This window comes from Nyctereutes procyonoides, unplaced genomic scaffold, assembly GCF_905146905.1.
Source record: "Nyctereutes procyonoides isolate TBG_1078 unplaced genomic scaffold, NYPRO_anot_genome, whole genome shotgun sequence".
In the NCBI taxonomy this organism is placed as follows: Eukaryota; Metazoa; Chordata; class Mammalia; order Carnivora; family Canidae; genus Nyctereutes; species Nyctereutes procyonoides.
This window is the reverse complement of record NW_026575029.1, coordinates 5687507-5709522: the sequence shown is the minus strand read 5'-3', so window position 1 is coordinate 5709522 and position 22016 is coordinate 5687507. Positions and strand designations below refer to the sequence as shown.

Sequence of the window (22016 nt, the reverse complement as noted above, 5' to 3'; positions counted from 1 at the left end):
AGCATAGACTGTAGGGCTTGTGGGGCTTATTCATATGTTCTGATTGGGTGGGGCATAAGAATAATGAAGTTTCTCAGGTAAAATAAGAGCCATAAATTTTATGTGGGTCATTTTCCAAAATTCTAATTTGTCTTTGATCTTACATGTATTATCATACCATTAATAACTAAAGCTTTTATAATTATAGTTTTAAACACCTCCTCCTGTGTTGTGGATTGTTCCCCACTGCTTAGTAGCAATGTAACCTTCATCATATTACTTAATCTTTTTTGGTTTGAGATTCCTCACCTAAACAATAAGAATTAAAACTATAGCATAGTCGTGATGATCGAAAATAGGCATTTATATTTAGCACAATGCCTGAAATACATAAAAGTCCTCCTGAATTTTACTCTCGTTACTGTTTCCTGGTAGAGTCTACATTGTGCTAAATTTGCAAGTCGGCATTGGCTTAATCCTTTACCTGTGACCTAAGGATGTTGTTTTTTATGTTCTATGCCCTACATTTGAGGGTGCGATAGAGAATGGAAGAGTAGAAATGGTGATCCTCTGCTAGCTGACGATGTCACATGGTTCTCAGAGAAGAAAGTTTGTTGATCTAGTTCAGACCATATTCTTGAAACCAGAAACAATCGGAAGTGATGTTTGATTGGAAATAATACCTGTTTTCACTTGTCAGTGTAATAGAAATCAGACTTTTTCATAGTTAACAACATAAAATGTGGCATTGATCATTCAGGCAGTCCTGTACAAAGACTCCCCAAGATGGCAACAGTAGCTTACAGACAACTTTAGGTAAAATAAATAAATTATGTGGAATGAAAGCAGACACAGGTTAGCTTCCTCCATCATTGTCACTCAGTGTACAACAAAATCTCACTCCCATCACTTAGACAAGAATGTGAAAGGTCAAAAGTTAATTTTAGACTTTAAATGATAATTTTTGAAAAAAATTTGAATTGGTGTGTCATCACAGTCCAAATGATTTTTAAGTAGCATGCTATTTTATGTCAGTGAGATACGCTAATTGTTTTCATTTGGTGGTTCTAAGTGGGCTCAGTATCGCCATTGTTTCTATCAGCTGTGTTTTCAGAGGCTTCGGGCTGGCTATTTGAGTTGCTATTGATTTTTGGATTAACTGTGCTGCTTGTTGTTTTAAAATAAAAATGTTACAGTCTTTGGTAAACAGCTCTTCAGAGGGGCTGTCAGGAGTAGAAGTACATGTGGAATGGACTATTGATTACTGATGGCTCTTTTGACATGATAATAATCGAATGCTACAACTGGAATGTCTTTATGAGCCACTGTGAATGAGCTCACTGCGCTTCATGAATATTAAAGCACTTTCACAATCCTGCTCAGAGAGCTCCTCCTCCATGAGGTCGGCCAGAAGTGCTCCGGGCCTCCTTTGGATTCCAGTAGCATTGTTTATACCTGTCTTTTCAGTGACAAAGGGGGCCTTGCAACATATTATTTGTTTCTACTTTTCCCTAATCAAATATAAGTGCCTCAGGGCACAAACTGGTAAACATTCGGATGGGCTCAACCGATCACTTATCAACAGATAAATTATTGAATATCCATAATACCCAAAGTATTGTGCCTTCGGTATGCAAACATGAGTATTATACAGCTCTCGTCCTTGTCATTTCATCTACATAGTGCCTCCTCTCCCTCTTGACTTTTTTCTTCTCATTTTCTGAGATGCACTTTCTTCCCTCAGACTTCTCTTGCCACTACTTTGCATTGTGTTTTGTCCCTTCCTCTAGTAGACTTCTGAATGATCAAGGTGCCTGAAGCATGTTCCAGGACTCTTCTTCTGTTTTCAGTATGCATTCTCTCTAGGTGACCTCCTTTATACTCATGCATTTAAAACATTATCTTTATGCGACGCCTGGGTGGCTCAGTGGTTGAGTGACTGCCTTTGACTCAGGTTGTGATCCTGGGATCCCGAGATCCAGTTCTGCATCAGGCTCCCCATAGGGAGCCTGCTTCTCCCTCTGCCTATGTCTCTGCCTCTCTCTCTCTCTGTGTGTGTCTCTCATGAATAAATAAATACAATCTTTAAAATAAATAAAAATAAAATATTATCTTTGTGTCAGTGACTCTCAATTTTATATCTCTGGTCCAAACACTTCTGAACATCAAGTCTCCATATGCCAATGGCCTTTGAAGTTTCCTGAGTATCAGAAAATTAAATGTCTCAAAGAACATCCTGGATCTAACTCCCCAATCTGGCCCCTTCCTCCAGGAGACCTTCGTGTCAAAGGCAAGCCAAAATCCTGGCAGAGATCTTTGACACATCTGCTCCGTCACCCCGCATATTGAGTCCACCACCAAGTCCTGTTGATTCTACCTCCCAGATATATTCTCCATCTGGGCTCTGCTCTCTATATGCAGCCCGCAGGCCAACCCACAGTGCAAGGGGAATGGCCTCTCTTGGCCCCTGTGGTCCAATCACCAGAGTCATCACAGTAGTTTTTAAAAATCATAAAGCAGATTGTGCTTTAAAATTCCTCCTCATTCTCATTGTTCTTAAGATTAGATTTAGAAATCTCCCACATGGCTTCAAGGCTCTATATAATAAGGCCTTCTTTTCCAGTTGCATCTCATGTGGCATGCCACCTCTGCAATCCAGCAAACGGGAGCATACTCCAAATCCCAGAGATTTGACGAGTTTTCTCCTTCCACAGTTTGGGGTTCATCTGGAAGCTCTACTTTTGAGGACCCCCCCTTTACCAAATGAAGCCCCACTGACCTGCTGTTTATTTATTTATTTTTTAATTTTTATTTATTTATGATAGTCACACACACTGAGAGAGAGAGGCAGAGACATAGGCAGAGGGAGAAGCAGGCTCCATGCACTAGGAGCCCGACGTGGGATTGGATCCCGGGTCTCCAGGATCGCGCCCCGGGCCAAAGGCAGGCGCCAAACCGCTGCACCACCCAGGGATCCCTGACCTGCTCTGTTTAAACATCATTTCTACAGACACACTTTATCCAGCTCCTCACAAAAAAAAGGGGTCCTGGCCCCCTTTTTATCTTCAAGTATTCTGAACCTTTCCTTTATAGCCCACATGGTAAATGGTAAGATTTATTTCATTGCATGATTATTTGCTCAACATCTGGCTCCCGCATTATTCTGTGGGACCCATGAGGGCAAAGATCTTGTCTACTTTATTCACACTTCAAACCCAGGACCTGACGCATAGTGGAAAGTCAATAAATATTTGTGGAATGGATAGATTAAATAAGAAATACAAGTTCAAAAGCACATTGAAGTCCTGTATAACAGAATGTGCTTAAAACTTGGGGCTATAATATGGAAGTAAATTTCTGACACCCATGTGAAGACCAGTTTGTGACTAAACTGGGCTTTTTAAAAAACTTTTATTTAAATTCAACTTGTCAAAATACAGTATAACACCCAGTGCTCATCCCATCATGTGCCCTCCTTAGTGCCTGTCACCCAGTCACCCTATCCTCCCCGCAACTCCCCTATAGCAACCCTCCGTTTGTTTCCCAGAGTCAGGAGTCTCTCGTGGTTTGTCTCCCTCTCTAATTTTTCCCCACTCAGTTTCTTCCCCTATGGTCCTTTACACTATTTTTTATATTCCACATATGAGTGATGCCATATGATAATTGTCCTTCTCTGGTTAATGTATTTCGCTCAGCATAATGCCCTTTAGTTCCATCCACATCAATGTAAACGGTGGATATTCATCCTTTCTGATGGCTGAGTCACATTCCATCGTATATACACCACATCTTCTTTATCCATTCATCTGTTGAAGGACATCTTGGCTCCTTCCAGTTTGGCTTTTTTAACTTCTTGAGGAACCTCCACACTGTTTCCCAGAGAGGCTAAACCAGGCTTCTGCTGGTTTTCTGACCTGTCCCATTTTAGCACTGTCATTACCGAGAATGTAACAACATTACTCAGAATGCAACAGGGAAAAAAACCTTTTTTCAATCAGTTTCACATCAAATGTCTATGGATCACACAGTTCTTGTCCTTGCCATTTTATTCCTCACATTGCCCAGGACTCTTCTAGAAGTTTGGGATACAGCTGGGGTGATGCAGCTTGCTTTCCCCCTGGGGCACAGACAGTAAGCAAATACACAGAGAATTTCAGCTTTTGAGAAAAACTCTGAACTAAACAAAACAGAGTAATGGCATGGGTGAGGTGGTTGGAGAAGTCCTCTTCCAAAAGGTGACATGGGAGCTGAGACCTGAGTGACAAGAGTCCGGTCTTGAGGATCGGAGGGAAAGCCTTCCAGGCAGGGGGAGTGGCATGTTGCCGAAGCAGAGCTGGTATTGCCTGATGGATTCTAGAAACGGGTGACTGGTGGGCCTGGAGCGTAGTGATGAAGGGAAGGAGGAGCCCGCGCTTTTGGAGTTAGAGAAACTGGGTTTCAAGTTCTGACCTCCGTCCCCCCTTCCTGGCTATTGATCACAAAATGGAGACAGTCCCAATGCCAGCTCACAGGAATGTTGCTAAATAAGATGATAAGGATAAATACAGGTGATAATGAACATTGTTGATAATTTAAACATCATTAACCTACCTTCCACAGGATTTATGTGGGGGGGGGGGGGACCAGTAGAGTAAATGTTAAACTCATGGCTGTGTTTATGTGTTTAATAGTTTACTAATGGACTATCTTTTAAAACAGGGTTGCTAATTATTTACAAACATTCTTATTTACATTGATTTCTCACAAAAGGTTAAAAAGCTGAAGAGAGAACTCTCACAAATGAAGCAAGAATTGCTGTACAAAGAACAAGGCTTCGAGACGTTACAACAGTGAGTATAAAAATACTGAAACTGACTTTGAGAATAATTCAAAGCCCCCTAACCAATACAAAGAAAATAGAAGTCCAGATTACATAAGAGATTTCTCAGAGAAGCATATAGTAAAAAGCTCAGAGCTCTGCACCAAAACCCAAAGAAAACAGTCAACCCACAAATGAAAAGCTGGGGAAAATCTATATACATTGAAAAAGATCTGATGTTCCATTAATCATCCAAGATGCAAAAAAAACAGTGAGAACATTACGTTTGTGTCCGGGGCACCTGCCAGCCTGCTTGAAGATTGAGGCATGGCTCTAAGGAAGTAGGCGCAGGAAGTGTCTCCGCACTGGGCTCTAGCAGCTGGACAAAGTGAGCCTCTGCTGCCCTGGGCTCTGGGTTGGCGGCATGCCCTTGCCTCTATGTCAGCCCAGTGAGTTCCTCATTTCCTGCAGTCCTTCTGTCCTTTTTTTGTTCTCTGATCAAATCTGATGGGCCGCTGGCCTAACTCTAGACTGGGCCAGGCTAAGGAAGAGGTGGACGACAGCGGGCCGCAGAATCTGGAGTCGCCTGCCCCGCAGAAGCCACCCTTCTCCCAGCTAAACCCTGGCAGGCACACGGGGCTCTCCAACCCTCACAGTCCCTTCCCCAGGGTTCTGGGGTGAGGCAAGAAGCTGATGGTTTTCACAGCCACATGACTGCAGAGAGGATTGAAGGCATTATCCCTCCAAAGGCATTCAGCTGGGTTTTGCTTCCCTCCTCTCTGCACGGGGCTCTGTGCCAGCTGTGGTGCAGTGTTTGTAGAGTCCCTGATCACCTGCATGTTCTTCCTCCCAGACTCCCTCTGTAGCAGTTCTGGGCATCAAGGCATTACCCCTTTCAAAGCTTCTGTGTCCATTTGTCGGCCACACAAACATAAGCTGGTTGTTCTGTGTGTTGGTGTGACAAGTTACAGCTCAGGACAGCAGTCACGACTCTTTACTTTCAGATACTGGTCTCATGGCTCACTCTTCTCTTTGGCCACTCACTTCAAGTCATCATAACCATTTTATTCTTTCAGATGCTCCTGTCCTAGTAGTTCTCAAACCTGACTGCATAGTAGAATAATCTAAGGAACTATTTTAAAAATACCTATTTTTGGTCTCCATCTGGGTATATTTTGTGAGACCCCCAGGTAGTTCTCAAGTATGACTGGGTTCGAAGAACCTCAGCTGGCCACAGAACTCCTCCTAAGATCTGAGCAGACCCAGGACATAAATGTGATACTTAGTGTTTGCCTATCAACATAAAGGAGGGCATTGTGGTGGGAGTGGGGAGAGAAAACAAACTTTGAAGAACCCTACAAAAGTTGAGCTATATGTTAAACATTTTTAAGGCACATGAAATTGTAACTCATGTCACCACTGGGATTAAAGGTTAGCCAAACTTGCTGTTTTTGTTATATTGATATAACAATGCTGTATTGTTTTAAAGCAGTTTGCTTGCAAGCAATTTTTATAGGAATCCAAGGCATGTTTAAGAATCTGTCAATAACATTCCGCAAGAAAACAATAGACATTTGTTGTAGAAATTCAGGCATTCTCTTGGAGTGATTCTAATCCCTTGAACCAAGAGCAGAAAGATATGATATCTAACATCAGAGACCTCTCTTGTTGATCCTAACTATAGACAAAATAAAGCTGTTTTCATTCAAATGTTAACCGCCATACTACTAGAACATTGAATAATTGATTGAACCCAGAGACCATACTTTTCAAGAAACCACATTCCTGATACTGTAAAGGGACTTTTCCTTGGGGTTTGGACAGAAAATATATTTCAGGAAAAGATTTAAATAGAATCCTACTGCAGGCTTTTGTAACTTTTCATTTCTTCACAATAGAATGGACTGTTTTTTGCCAAATCTGGAGCCATAATGTAATTTGAACTCAGGCTTTCATTTTACTGAGTACAATAGTTTATGCTGGATGAATGAATGTAGTTTTATTCTCTGCATTATTCATTTCAGTCTGTGGTCCCAGAGTTGACTTTGGCCGACACCATAGCATAACTTATGTGTAGACGGATACCACCAAGAAGACATTTCTATTTTGGCACCTTCAGCATTCACTCAGAAGTGGAAAATGAGAAGTGAAACACTCAGCCAGCCAAAAAGCATATACCTAGCCTATGAAAATCAGGCTCAGGGGGGCACATATTCTCCAAGGAAGATATGCAAATGGGAATTTTCTTCTCTTTTGAAAGAAACTACGATATAGGGGAAATTAATAATACGGTACTCAGAAACAAAAAATCAAATTTTGTTTTAATTTTTTTAGGATATTCCTCAAACTAAGAACAAATGGGTATTTCTCAGATTAAGACAAAAAACACAGTCCTTGTTTTAAAAATCAACAAATAATGCTAATATTTTGTTTGACTTATGGTCAGTTAGGATTAAAAAAGAGAGAAAAGGTGGGGCCCGAAGAGTTGAGAAAAAGGAGAAATGTGGAGATAAAGGGAAAGCAACAGTTCGAGTTACATGGTGTGTGCTTGTCATGCTTAGCACCCGACTGAGCAATGGGCAGCCAGGATATTTTTATCCAGTCATAAAGCTCTCTGAAATGTAAATAAGCAGTCTTGAGGTAGTCTGCTTTATTTTTAAGTATTAAAGTTGATTTCTGGAAACGGCTTACTGGCTTTTTTTGTTTTCAGATGTTAAAGTTGATTTCTGACTTAAAGGTTTGTTTTAACTGTGAGATTCTGAAGGTTTGACACAAATAGGAAGAAATCACTTGGGCTTTAGAAATTCACTTGGACCCAGTTTGAGAGTCCTGGGTTATTAGCTATTTCATGAAATCTCACAGATTTTTTTTTTTTAATGAAAATAAGCCATTTGCCTCAACTAAGTTGGTAGATACACTACTTAAGGGAGCTAACAATTTTGCTTATGAATCCCTTCCCAAATAAATGGAATTAACCAGTATTCGAAGTACTGTCTGTGTTTTATCAAAATTTCTAGGTGTAATAGTCATCAGAGCCCTGAGCCTGCATCTGTCATTTTGAGGATTGTCCCCTGATTAGCTAATTGTTTATGTATTTTAGGAGCTAAAGTTGCATAAACCTTCTGGTCTTGCTTTTTCACTTGGAGGAAGTGTGACTAGTCGATCTCTGGGGTGCTTTCCCACCCTAAACACTATGTGTGCCTGCACTAGCACCTGTTCAATTCAGTGACTTTGTTGTACTTTTACTTATTGGATAACCTTTAAGGAAATTTATTTTATTTTCTTAGGTTAAGACTTTGTTCAGCAAAAATAAAATATTTACTAAAATAGTACTTGGGGAAATATGTTATCTACAAGCTACTCGCTTGAGTAAACTTTGGAAGAGTGAATAAGATGGCATTGTTGGTAGCATTGTTTTTTTTTATTTTCAGATTATACCCCTCACATTGAACTAAATATAAATCATTAAATGTTTTAAACCAAATGAGCTCAGACCCAGTTTTCTGTAACTAAATAGGTGCCATTTCTCTGTGGAGAAGACTAAGAATATATCTGAGTATGAGAGTCATTGGCTGATGGGTCATAGGCATAGGCAAATGTTCTTCAAGGGAACCCCACATTGTATTCAAAATGAATCTTGGGCAGCATTGGCAGTTGGAGGGAACCAGGAGAATGAGAGTGAGGACATTGCTAAACCATTTTTAAAAAAGAATTATGTAATTTGGTTGTGGCCTTCATGCACAAAGAATTAGGTTACTTGAAATTATCTGAGATAGGGTGACCATGTGAACTTTATGGACATTTGGCGAGCAGATCTGGGGGCGGGGGGAGGGGGTTGGTGATAAATTAGCTCCTTGCAGAGCTCTTTATTCAATGTTAGTTGACAGATGAACACATCTGCCCTTCTCCTAATTTCTAGATTTGAGCTCATCCGCAAGGCAAGCAATTTTATCTCAACTCAACTGTCATAAAAACAGAACAAGTGGGATGCCTGGGTGGCTCAGTGGTTGAGCATCTGCCTTCGGCTCAGGGTGTGATCCCAGGGTCTTGGGATCGAGTTCCACATTGGGCTCCCCGCGTGGAGCCTGCTTCTCTCTCTGCCTATGCCTCTGCCTCTCTCTCTGTGTCTCTTATGAATAAATAAATCAAATCTTAAAAAAAAAAGTACTTTTCATATATTAAAAAAAAAAAACTAACCACTCAATCCAAATATTGTAGGATACTCACTAGTATAAATAATTATCACTCCCATTTAGGAAAGGCCCACCAGGCCATGGGCACGGTGCTGGTTTTACACAGATACTATGACATATGTAAAATTAGGCCACAGTGAGGAATCCTGTACTTCCTGGAGTTGTCCAGTTTATTGACACTTAAGTCCTGTTAAATCCTTATCCCGTGGCCTTAACCTGTCTCAGGGTGGAAGCCAGGCTTGGCATGAGTAGGTTTGAATTCAGCCAATGGTGGGCCCACCCAAGCCAACTGAGGACAAAATGAGCCTGAAACGGAGGGGGCATGAGGTGGGTGGTGGGAGAGTGTGAGCTAGAACTGGTTGGAGGAGCAGGAGGATGTTCCTGGCACATGGGGAGGCAAATGGCAAAATCAGCCAACTCCTACAATCAGAAGACCAGTTCCTGTTGTTTGTTTAATTTGTACTCTGTCAACACTCTTTGACTTTTTTCTTCTTTTTTTTTGTTTTAACAGAATTGATAAAAAAATGTCTGGAGGCCAGAGTGGCTATGAACTTAGTGAAGCCAAAGCCATTCTAACTGAACTGAAATCTATCAGAAAGGCTATTAGCTCAGGAGAAAAAGAAAAGCAAGATCTGATGCAGGTATGTTTCAGAACATTCCGTTAAGTTGGACACCTGCCTCCTGGGGTCCCAGGAACCCTCCTTGGTGCAGAAGTACTCCATCAGAGTCAGGATGGCCCTTTGTCACACTGTTGCATTCAGAGGGACTTCGGCATAGGCACTGGGGCCACAGGCTGTTTGGAGGAGAACAGGTTGCTTCCACCCAATTGAAGGCAGGCCTCGGATGGCCTTTGAGGCAGGAGGTGGTGGATCCTGGAGCCCATATGAGATCAGCACTTTGGTGCCCCCTGCAACTTACTGAAGCCTCATGTGGAACCCAGATAAGCAGTGTTATCTAAATCGCGATCCTCAGCCCAGGATGCATAAAGGGGATGTCACCTGTCATGCTGAGTGGAGGATATGCCTTGAGGAGTGTGCGGAGGGTATATGAGGAGCTTAGAAGAGCTTTTCCCCATACCAGATGATTCTGAGGTGCAACCTAGATATGGGGGATGTTAACCCATCTAGTCATCCCGGGAAAGCTGCTCATGGCAGAGGATCCCTTGTTACCTGTATGGTTCTCAGCCCAGGACACTTAGTTCTCAGTGATCCATCCTTGTGTGTGTAAAAGAAACAACCATTCAGTGATCAGTACCCTGTACTTTAAATATCTATATTCAGCAGGTACAGTTGGGTTGGTTTTTTTTTTTTTTTTTTAAGAGTATGTCTCTTCTTCCTGTTAGCTTCCCTTCATCCTGTAATTATCACAAGATCTGAGAATTCTTTGTATTTCAGTTATCTGGAGCTCTGAGTAAGGATTTAGCCTGTGTCTTGGGGAAAATGTTAGAGCCAGTAGCAATGTTTGCATTCTTAGTAGAAGCTCTACCTTTAAATACTATATTCAACTACTTCATGTCAGTTTTCAAAATGCCAATTCACTATAGGTACATATTCTTAAACACCTATAATTTTGCATTTAGGGAATTTTGAAATAACACAAAAGAGATAGGAAAGATAATAGTATTAGTAACAAATCCTTGTAAGTATTGACTGTGTGCTGGGCAGTCTTCTCCCTGCCTTCCATGAAAGTAGTTCTTTTAATTCTAACGACAGCCCTAGTGATGGGCATGTATTGTCCTCACAGACAGGAAATTACAGAGAAATTAAGTAACTTCCTTAAAGTCACACAGCTTAGAAGTGGTAGGACTATGGTTCAAACCTGGGTGGTCTTGCTTTAGAATATGTGGTTTTAAATATATATATGAAACATAGAGAAGTATTTGGATATACTTTTATTTTGTTCCACTGTGCTCATGATGATTAAATCAGTAATTCCTAAAATGCACATCATAGGCCCTTTGAAAAAAGCAAATAGAACTTGAGCAAATTTACATCAGAACCTTATAATTCAGCAATTTTAGGTTATCTTGAACTATTCCTGTAAAGAAGAAATTTGGATTTATACACAGACCAGATCAAATTAAAAGATTAGATTCCTTTTCAATTACTTAAAGTATATAAAACAATTAATTAGTAGATACAGCAATCAATAATAGAGCTGAGAGGGACATTAGATGGGTCGCTTCTGTGATTTTCAGACCTCTTTGACCATGACCCACAGTAAGAGATATATTCTACATGACAACCCAGTCACACACAAATGTCTACATTTGGAGATGCACACACACACACCATATTTCTTAATATTCTTAATACTAGTAATGTGGTCTGAAGTGACTTTCTAGTCTCTTCTTTTTCACCAAAAAACATGCTAGTCATGACCAACTAAATTGATAAGGTACATAGTCACAGATTTGAAAAATACAATTCTTTTTCAAGGTACTGATGAAAAAATAGAAAAGCCTCCACTAACAGGTTTCTTTATATTATTTGATGTGACCATTTAATTTTTGCTCTGAATATACATTTTGCATAAATATTCCTTTGAAAGAAAATAAAGAAGCTTAGGTAAAAGGCACGTATCAGGCACATATCTCATTTGGGGAGACATTTCTCATTTTTTATCATAAGAATTGTAAATATCAGGATTAAATCCTGGCTTTTCTTAAAGTTAGTAATAATGTGTTTCTCATCATTTTAGTGTTTTATGGGGAACTTTAGCTAAGATTTTTCTCCTTTTTAATACTTTGACTTGCTCACATCTTCTCTTTAAAAGTAAACTCAATTTATTAAGTGTGGGTGCCGACAACAGGCACATTCTCTTGTGATTATTCACCTTACAACACCAGACGTTATCACTCTGGCAGTGCCATGCAGTAGACATAAAGATGAGCTTGGAGCAGCTGCCGGTACTGAGACTCCTTGCCCTCGGTCTCCTCATCTCTGACATTACTGGGAGCAGATAACCTCTTGGGTCTCTTCCAGATGTAAAGTGGCATAATTACAGAAGTCTGCTAAGTAGGAAGTTTTCTTGATATATCTACAATGAGCTTGCATTTTAGGTATTCCATGTTCCATAATTTCTGCAGAGGCATGAAGTAATAGTTAAAATGAGTCTTTTTTAAAATAGAGCTCTTTCGAATGAAATTTTTAAAATAAGAAATGCATGTGTTACATATAAAGATGCCATTATACACAGTGTGAGTAATGACCAGGCTGTCTTGGGGAAGGTAAGATAACTTGTTTATTATGATCTCACACACTCCCAAAGTCACACATGTGTATGTGCAAAATTATATTCTAATCTTAATTTTCCAGTGACTTAAAGTGATAAGTACTTGTTAAAATAAAGTAGTTGTTTTTCCTATTGAGAGCATAGTCTTTCAATTTGAGTTTACCTGCTGGGGAAGTTTTGCATCTTACCTGTTAAGCTTTATGTAGGATTTTATGTTTCCTGAACAGAGTCTTGCTAAGCTGCAGGAGAGGTTCCATTTGGATCAGAGCATTGGCACGTCCGAGCCAGACTTGAGATCCAGTCCTGTGAACTCCCATTTATCTCTCTCCAGACAGACCCTTGATGCCGGGTCACAGACAAGCATTTCCGGAGATGTAAGTTAGCCATGTGGAAGGTTGGCCTCAGTGCTCTCCTCGACAAGCCTGAATTACAATATGGATGGCAAGTGGGACAGGGGCTAGTGAGGTGGTTTGAATTGCAGCCGTGTGGATTCAATATTCCGTACTCCTAGATTGGTTTTAAAAAATCAGACCCTTTTGTCTGGGTGCCAAGCATATCAGGATCTGTCCATATGAACGGCTTTGTTCAGACTTTCTCAGACTGTATTTATTCAGACATTGAAAGGTTAGAGATGCCTGAGAATTTAAGTTTTTCCTATTAGATTTAAGGCCTTTGAAATCTAGATCTTTTCAATTAAACATTGAGGCTAATGAGAAACAAAAAATATGCCTTTAAAAACCAACAATTTGTTGTAGATCAAAGATTGTATTAAAATGTTTAATTTGTGGTTTATGCCCAGCACTTGAAAATATTTAATGTGGCTTGACTACTATTAACTGTTTTGCATTATCCTCTTTGGGATGCCATTTAGCAGATACTTACTTTTCTAGTCCATTCTCAGTTATTCTCGTATTCTCTTTTGCTTCATTGAATTCTGTGCTATGAAAATAAAATAGGTAGAGTTCAACAGTAGGACTTACCTATTTGAGACATTATTTTTTGAAGTTATTTAGTTTATATTTTATTCATTTAGAAGCTAAATGATGGAAATTTGGGCTCATGGAGACAAAGAAATTAGTTTCAGTTCATTAATTTTATTGACCTGTACACCCATCGCAAACTCTGAGATACCAGAAACATTGACATAATACTTTTTATCTTGAATTTAATGTGTAGAGAAAATGATGTTAAAGTCTTTGAAAAACAGAGCAGCTTGAATTAAAAAGAAATGTTTTGCCCCTACTGAGACTAGAAAGTAAGTGCCTTTTTAAACTGGTGTTCCCAATTTCAAGACCATCTTCTTTAGTTTTCCAATTACTTGGGCTTCCTAGAAACAAAAGCAGTTTACCTTATTCATTAGCAGAGTTAATTGACTTTTTTCCCTTTTGTTTTTTACCAGATCGGAGTGAGAAGTAGATCAAATTTAGCTGAAAAGGTCAGGCTGAGCCTACAGTATGAAGAAGCCAAAAGAAGGTAACAACAGGGGAGCTATTCAGTGTTCAGTGGTCAATGGGCTCAAACAGTATTTTCTTTCCCAGAATTAATCTTTACTCCTATAGTGACATCTGCTGGGTGCTCCCTATGCCTTCTTACCTGCGTTACTCTTGAGGGTTTTTAGATGTAAGGGTTGCAGATCCCCCGTCTCTGCTCAGTCTCCCCCCACCCAAGCTGAAGGACCGGGAGAATTAATGAGAAGTGTGGGCATGAAATCGCCCCCTTCCCTTCAGGAAGAAAGAAGCTTTGAGCTTGTACAATACATACTCACAAGTAGAAGTGGGAAGATTGGTTTTTGAGGTAGGATCATGACATAGTGACTCACGTACAGGACTTGAGAGTGGCCAAGGACCTCTAAGGTAAATAAATGGCTGAGGGGAAGACTTCCTGCCAACGTCCTTGAAGATGCTGAGGTATCTGTTCTGGCAACTGCCTTCAGGCCAAAGGAGGAGAGATTCCTATTGCCCTCTTTTACCTTCTAGACCCTTAGAGCCCTACGCCTTCTTTTCCTTATCTTGTGCCTCTGCTTGAGGGAAGCTCAGGAGACTTGTCCCTCCTCATCCAGTAGACAGGCTCAACTTGTGTTCATAATTTGGACACCTTACTCATTTTGAGGGAGAGGGTCATACTGATTGATTTGATTTCGTTATTTTCCTTCTTAGAGTCTAAAGTTTTTGAAGTTTAGAGTTTAAATTTTAAAATTTAAATAAAATTGATATATTATCTGGGAAGACATTGGGGGGATAAACTGCATTATCACTCTGTAGGCGACAGAGAAATTTATCATGTTCCTCCCTGAGAACATGGAAAGCTCAGCTGAGAACCTGCTAGAATGTCATAGTTTCCTATCATGACTATCAGTTAGATAATGGGGTATATCCATTGTTACTGGTGATGAGGATTATTTAAAAGTAATTAGCCAAAGTTCTTGGAGGTTATCTGGCTTTAACAAAGCAATTATTTGATTTGCCTAAAAACAATATTTGCCTCTTTGTGTTCTCTGTTACTAATATTACTGGATTCTTTGATGACTGAAAGAAAAAAAAAAGTTTTGTTCTACAAATTACTAACCGTGTATGCTTGAGCAAGTCACTTAGTCTCCCAGAATAACATTTTACTCAGCTGATGTTAATGCCTACTAGTTTTCCTGGGTAGATTATACATTTCTGAAATGTATAATGAGGTTATGAAAAATTCTATATGCTTTATTGGCTGCTTCTCAGAGCCCAGGCTGATGCCTTGCCCACCAGAAGGATTGAGGATTGCTGTGTGGTTTTGTGGCCCAGGAAGTAGAAACCTCTGGTGGATGCTGTTTGTGGTGCTCTGGCTGTGGGCGTCACCAACCCGTTAACAGCCACAACTCTTAGGCTCTGCTGTAAACAAAGCCCAGGATCTGTCTGGCATTCTGAAGGAGAATGGCTGTAACTTAGAATTAATTTTGGAGAATCAGGCCTCATGCACCCAGGTTCTTTGGGGCTCAACTTGAATTCCCTTGGATCAGCTTGAGTTTTTACTTTACTTTGGCTGCTAACAGCTTTTTCTACCCGGAGCTTACACAGCATTTCTCTTCCTAGATATACCTGGAAACCCTCATCATACCTTGTTCCCCAGATGTGGTGTACCTTTTCCAAATTAAATTCAAGACCCGCCTAATGCTCAATCACACAAGGAATAGATGCCTTTCTTTCCTTCATTATGTTGTGATTCCCATTTCGGTGGTTAATTCAGTCACATCAAAACTTAAGACATTGATTCTTTCCCACTTGGTTGCATTGCTGTCCTGTTGCCATTTGAGATTTTTATTTTAAAGTTCCTAGCGATGCTGATGAGAAGGTGAATCTCGAGGGTTTAAGCATATGTTGAAAACGCTTTTTCTTCCTCAGTTCTGAGTAAGTAAAGAGGCGGGTTGTTTTTCCCTGAAACCTGTTTTCTCCTCCAGCCTTTGTTTTATGTGCTTAATGAAGCTAATAATATCATGCTTATTTAGCATTTTGATGATTAATTTTCTAGCACGTTGAGACAGTTGTTTATGGTTTTGTGGTTATAGCTGAAGAATAGCTGATGTTACATCGAGCGCAGGCGCTGAGTGCTAATCAGTGCCAGTGAGGGATGGCAATTTGTTTTTTTTTTTTTAACTGAAACAAAACTGGTGCAAGAATGTGAATACACTTTCGTCTTTGTTTTGACAACATTATTGTGTTTACCTTTTTTCTTCCCTTCTACAACTTCTTCCATCAACGAGGAGAATAAAATGCCCCCTTTCTATTTTTCATATTCTGGTATGTGCTGTGTAACTGTATCCAAAGTGATCATCCAGCTTTTTTTTTTTTTTTAAGGTAGTATAGATTCTCTAAGCCATCATCAGGTGTGTTCATAACTTGCCTTGATGTTGTGCTCATAGTCCCAACAGCCATGTGCCATTTACCTTGTGAATGATCCCGCTAGTCCTCACACTGCCCCGGAGCAGGTGGTTTGGTTCGGGTGGTCAGAACGTTCTTCTTCAGTGAGGAATTAGCTTTACCATATATTGTTGAAGCTAGCTCGAGACACAGTAGAATCTGAGGTCAGGCAAAATCATGAAACCGGTAATGTTCCCTGCTGCTGGTTTTTCTTCCTCCTCCTCCTCCCATCTTCCCGCCCCCCATCGCCCTTGCTCCAGCACCTGCTGTCGCTCTGATGGAGCCACAATAGCTGCCCGTGGGTGCTGGTGGGGGCTCACTGGGTGCTGCCTGGGTGGAGGACACCCAGCTCGAGGGCAGCCAGTCATGTCTACAGGGCTGGCTCAGTGATGCCCAGTAAACGCTGTAGACACCGATTTCACTGCACAGCTGAAGGAGAAATGGGGTGAAGAAGAACGGCTCCCTTTCCTTGCAGACACGGAGCCTGCCGGGCTGACCATGTTGCAATACTGGTTGGCCAAACCACTGCTCTCTCTCCTCCCCTTGTCCCTCTGTGACTCACTGATACCCCGGTCACTCCCCATCTGACCCCAAGGAACGCTGTTACCAGGGGAACAGCATCTGTACCCAGAGGAACAAAATCTATTATAATCTATTATAAATCTATTATAAATGAACATCAGACATCATTTACTGTAGTTTTGGAACACGGAAGCCCTCCAGGTATCCCTCCTGTCACCCTACACAGGCAGTCACCCATAGGGGCACTCCCGGGACACTCTGCTCTTTAAGCTTCAGTGTACTTTGACTTTCACTCTTTTTTTCAGACAGGCCAGTGTGCTTGTTTGTGTTTTAAAGGTGAAGACCCCGCAGGGGATGAGAGCCAGGTGTCGAGCGGGTCCAGGGATCGGAGCACGGGGCCCCCTGCCTGGTGAGGGTCACCAAGTAAAGTCAGCACAGCACCCAGGCCCCCGGCCCAGCCTGGTTTGGGTTCTCTCCCCCTGGGGAGTTCTAAGTATGCACACTCCTCTTTTGTGGCTTTATTTTTTAGCATGGCCAACCTCAAGATTGAACTGTCGAAACTGGACAGTGAGACCTGGCCCGGGGCGCTGGATATTGAGAAGGAGAAGCTGATGCTGATTAACGAGAAAGAAGAGCTTTTGAAAGAGCTTCAGTTTGTCACCCCGCAAAAACGCACTCAGGGCGAACTGGAGCGCCTGGAGGCCGAGAGGCAGCGGCTGGAGGAGGAGCTGCTGTCCGTGAGGGGTCCGCCGAGCCGAGCACTGGCAGAGAGGTTGGTTTTCCTCCCTGGGGACGGGGACCCGCAGGTGTGTCCTGGCTGGGCCGGGATGCCTGTGCCCCCCCCCCCTTTGTCAATCTCAGTTGCATCTGTTCTTGGTGGACTAAGAACTGCCACCAAAGGGACTTTCTTTCCATAGAGCAATAAAAGCACACCCTCCTCGTACCCTGCAGTGTCACTTCTGTTTGTTAGGGCCGCGAAAATGCCTGTGACAGATGTTGAATAGGTAAGGAATGTTGACACAAAACCAGGAATGCAGTCGATCGCTGACGGGGTCTGATAACAATGGCTCTGCACTATTGCGCTCCGATAAGGAAGATTATCTGGACTGTTACAGCGACTGCAGCTTCCGACTCGGGTTTATGACTCACAAGAATGCAAAAGTTTATTGCTTTTCATTTCACAAGGGAAAGACAGCTTGCTCCCTCTGATATCTTAACAGGTCACCAAACATTCGCTTGGATTTTGTCTGTCACTGGAACCCCTCCTCTGAAGCAGGTGAAAATGTAAAGGAAAACACCTGACACATTTTTCTGATCTTTCCGTGGGAAGATGCGAATTGATCATTTCACCTACAAAATCCCAATTCTGTAAACAGCTCGGCTGCAGGATCGAGCAGGGGACCCTCTGAGTGTCTGTCTGCCATGGAGTCATGTGCACAGGAGCCCCAGGTCCCGGCCTTGCTGGTGGATATGGTCTGACACCTGTTCCAGCCACAGGCCGTGCAGCCTCTCAGATGCCCCCCATATCCATTCTGTAGGCCAGCAACTGAGGTGCGATGCCTGTCCCAGGGTGACAGGGAGGAAGGTCACATTCATATCATACCAAGTGACCTGGAAGTCAGTTTAAAACACCCACACATAATCCAATTGCTCTTTCTTTCTTTCTTTCTATTTATTTATTTATTTATTTATTTATTTATTTATTTATGATAGTCACAGAGAGAGAGAGAGAGAGAGAGAGGCAGAGACACAGGCAGAGGGAGAAGCAGGCTCCATGCACCGGGAGCCCGACGTGGGATTCGATCCCGGGTCTCCAGGATCACGCCCTGGGCCAAAGGCAGGCGCCAAACCGCTGCGCCACCCAGGGATCCTTTTTTTTTTTTTTTGACTTCTTGACTTCTTGCCTTCTAATCCCTTGTCCTCTATGAATGTGTAAGGTTGTGTGTCTACGCAATATCAGAATATTTGAAGTGTGGTGAAGGGAACGGTAGGAGGAAAGGAGGAAGAATCTCGGACATTCCTGGTGAGGCGTTAGCATGCAGACTTGCCTACCCTGAGTTTAGTCTTCTGGGGAGAGGTGACTTTTGTGAGTTTTAAACTGGTGATCAAGGTAACACATGGCTACAGCTCAGCAGCTACGCGGAACAAGAATGAAGAGTCTGAAGAGAAAGCCTCTACGGCTTACATTCCTCTGCCATCTGAAAGAATTGTCACCTGCCCCTCCTGCTCCAACGTCTTGGTCTAGGGGTGCCAACTGAAGGCTCACCGTAAAGGCAGGTGTGAGCAAGGCGGCCAGGGAATGACCCACCCGGCAGAGACCAGAGGGATAAAAAGAGAGAGAAGACACAATTGCATCGTTTTCCTGAGTTACCTTGATGTCCTGTCTGTGTTTATAGACTTTACATTCGTAGGATAAAAGTTTGACAGTCACCAGGAAATAGGATGAAATGAAGTGCTGCTGTGTGGCCCACGTACAAAGCAGCAAGGGCATTGACATCTTGTGTCACACTAACTGTTACCTGACCACACACACATGTAACGCACTGGCTGCATTACACAGACCAGCGGTTCTCGGGAGCGTGTGAATCTGGGAAGGGCCTACAGACAGCCGTTAGCCGTTGTTCTGGGAGAGAGAAAACAGGTGTGTGTTTGTTTTCACCAACTTTTATAGGCATGATGTCTTATTTGTCTTTTTTTTTATTGGGGCTAGAGCTTCAAAAATGACTAATGAAGCAACATTAAAAATAGAGTTTGTTCCTAAAGTGCCCAGGCTCTGGCTTTTATACTTTGATTTGTGCAGAATGCACGTAATAACTGTCACATTCCAGCAGAAACAGTGGGTTTGAACCTGTAAAGAGGAGCTATAAAATACTCATAAAATAATCATATACTTAGTGAGATCCAGCACTGGGGTTTGTCTCAGAGGGGAGTAAGCAGTTTGAATGTCTCTCTAACCTACAGTAGGTGCCCCCGTCTCCCATAATTGGATGTTTGCAGCAAGGGACATGTATGTGAATATGTTTTATGTTTGTAGTATGTTGGTGGCCAAAAGCAAATCCCCGTCATTATGTTGTAGTATAAGGTTGAAGGGACTAATACTTTTCTTGCCTAAAGCAAGTTCAAGTTTTTTCACTGTTATCCTTGGATGCAAGACGGCCCAGCATCGCACGTGTTCAAAAGAGCAGCACCCCCTGCCACAGGGAGCACGGGGTCCTTTATTTTCTGAGTAGACACGGATGGTATGGCTTTGGGTTTTACTGTTGGGGTCAGTGGTTTTCACTTTACCCGGCTGTACTCTCTTTTCTTGTTCTTCATTATTTCTTCCTACTATGTGTCCACACGGTGTTTCTATTCTGTTCACTGTTACTGTTGAACTGCAATAGGGTGCCTGAGAAAGCCAGAGAATACCTCTGTAAACAGCTTACTTCCTCGATGCTAAGGCAGGTGGTGTCAGGAGATAATTCTGGGAAATCAGATCCATTGGGTAAAAACTTGGTTTCATCATAAAACAAATTATGCTTCACCAGGTCAAAATCCTTCAGTTTCCTCTTGGAACCGACATAACTGTCAAAGAAACCACTTCTGCGATCCCCCCAAATTCTCCCATTTGCCATTTACATCGCAGGTGTCTCATTATTTCAGGAGTGGCCTCAGGCAAGATCCTGAGCTGATACTGGATGTTGGTCTCTGAAGGAGCTGTGCTCACCTGAATTGCAGCCAGTGTGCATGACCCCAGAGTCCCCTAGTCGTGTGCCGCCAGCACTGCCTGCACCCAGGCAAAACATCAGAAGCGGTGATGAAGTCCCCACCCAGGGTCGAAGAAGGAGATGCTCGCTGCAACAGACCATCAGCAAAGACAGGCGGCTCTCAAATGACAAAAGTCACACTGTGAGGGACTTTGCACACATCTTCCGTGTCTGTCCATATAACTACTGAAATTCCAAAACCCCTCTGCTTTTCTGAACTGCTAAGATCTTAACATTGCTCCTTATGTCCTCACAAATCTTGGAGTTTTGTCTTCTTGCCAAGATGTCTTAATTGTTCCTTATTTATATGAATGCTTCTATCTCTGATTCTGAAAAATTTTTAAAGCAAGTACATTGAGGATATGAATGTCATTTATTTTTTAACGGAAAAGGAACTTCTTACTTCTATAGGTGACGTGACATTTTCGCTAGGTGGCAAGTTCTGGGTGGTCTTCATCAGGAGAAACCGGGCAGGTGCTTCTCTCAGGGCACAAGAGCAGAGAGAGGACAATGTGAAGCCGCTGCCCTCGTCTTGCAAAGAGCAGGTGAATGGATGGTGTGGATCAGTAGGACCAGCGGGAGACGAATGAATGTTCTAGGGGCCAGGTTGAGAAGATCCTTTCTCACCTTGGAGAAGGGCTTGGAGAGACAGGGATGTACCCTCGTGAAGCGGCTGATACCTGAGCAATTTCTTCTAATCCCTGGTCCAGAGAAAGTTGGGAGGGCACTTCCTACAAAGGACACCTGGAATCTGAGGAAGACTTCTGGCTTCAGTGATTCCATCAGAGATGGGAGTGGTGTGCTTGATTGAAGACAGCCACCCCACTGGAGGGGCTTCCGTGACTCACTCTTCCAAGTGCCTTCATTATGCTTCTCCCAGTGCAGGTGTCACCTAGAGACACGGGCCACCGGCCACAGGGGAGTGCTGGGAGGGGTGCCGGGCTCTTCAGGAAACCTGGGCAGAAGAGGATCTGACAGGAACACGAAGCCAGCTCCCAGCAGTTCAGAGTGACCATGCAGGTCTCGCCAATCGGCCAGAGGAGGCCAGGATGGGAACCACCATCGCCTGTGATTGAGGAGGGGAAGATTTGGATTTTATTTTATTTTTTATTTTATTTTTATTTTTTAAAGATTTATTTATTTATTTATAATAGAGAGAGAGAGAGAGAGGCAGAGACACAGGCAGAGGGAGAAGCAGGCTCCATGCTGGGAGTCCGACGCGGGACTCGATCCCGGGACCCCAGGATCACGCCCTGGGCCAAAGGCAGGCGCCAAACCGCTGAGCCACCCAGGGATCCCCTAGCTTTGGATTTTAAATTTCAGCATGAAACACACTAATGTCATACTGACGCCTCCTTACCACACCAGAAACACCTCCATTTGTGCAGCCTTTCGTTTTAAAAGTTACTTCAAAAATGTCTCTCATGTTTCAGAAGACATGGATTTTAGTAGATTTGGGAGCTTTCTCCAGACCTTTACCTTCTAATTCAGCTAATCTAATTTGTATTAATTTTTTTCCCATGTTGAGTTTTTGTTTATGTTTAAGAGATTAAAAAAAATAGGGACTGGACTCCTTTTCAAAACACACCTTTGAAAACTGGGAATTAAGAATTTATCACGCTTTGAAGTACTAAACAAAATGACAAGAATG

General features: G+C 42.3%; 1 protein-coding gene across 1 annotated transcript in view; it reads left to right on the top strand.

The window, feature by feature from the left end:
* Positions 1–22016, top strand: part of WWC2 (WW and C2 domain containing 2) — a 204768-nt gene that overhangs the window by 128030 nt on the left and 54722 nt on the right. The window contains exons 5-9 of the mRNA XM_055315697.1: positions 4729–4808; positions 9482–9611; positions 12432–12578; positions 13604–13677; positions 17149–17391. Of these exons, the coding sequence (XP_055171672.1) occupies positions 4729–4808; positions 9482–9611; positions 12432–12578; positions 13604–13677; positions 17149–17391 (674 nt within the window). The remainder of the gene's footprint in view (positions 1–4728; positions 4809–9481; positions 9612–12431; positions 12579–13603; positions 13678–17148; positions 17392–22016) is intronic.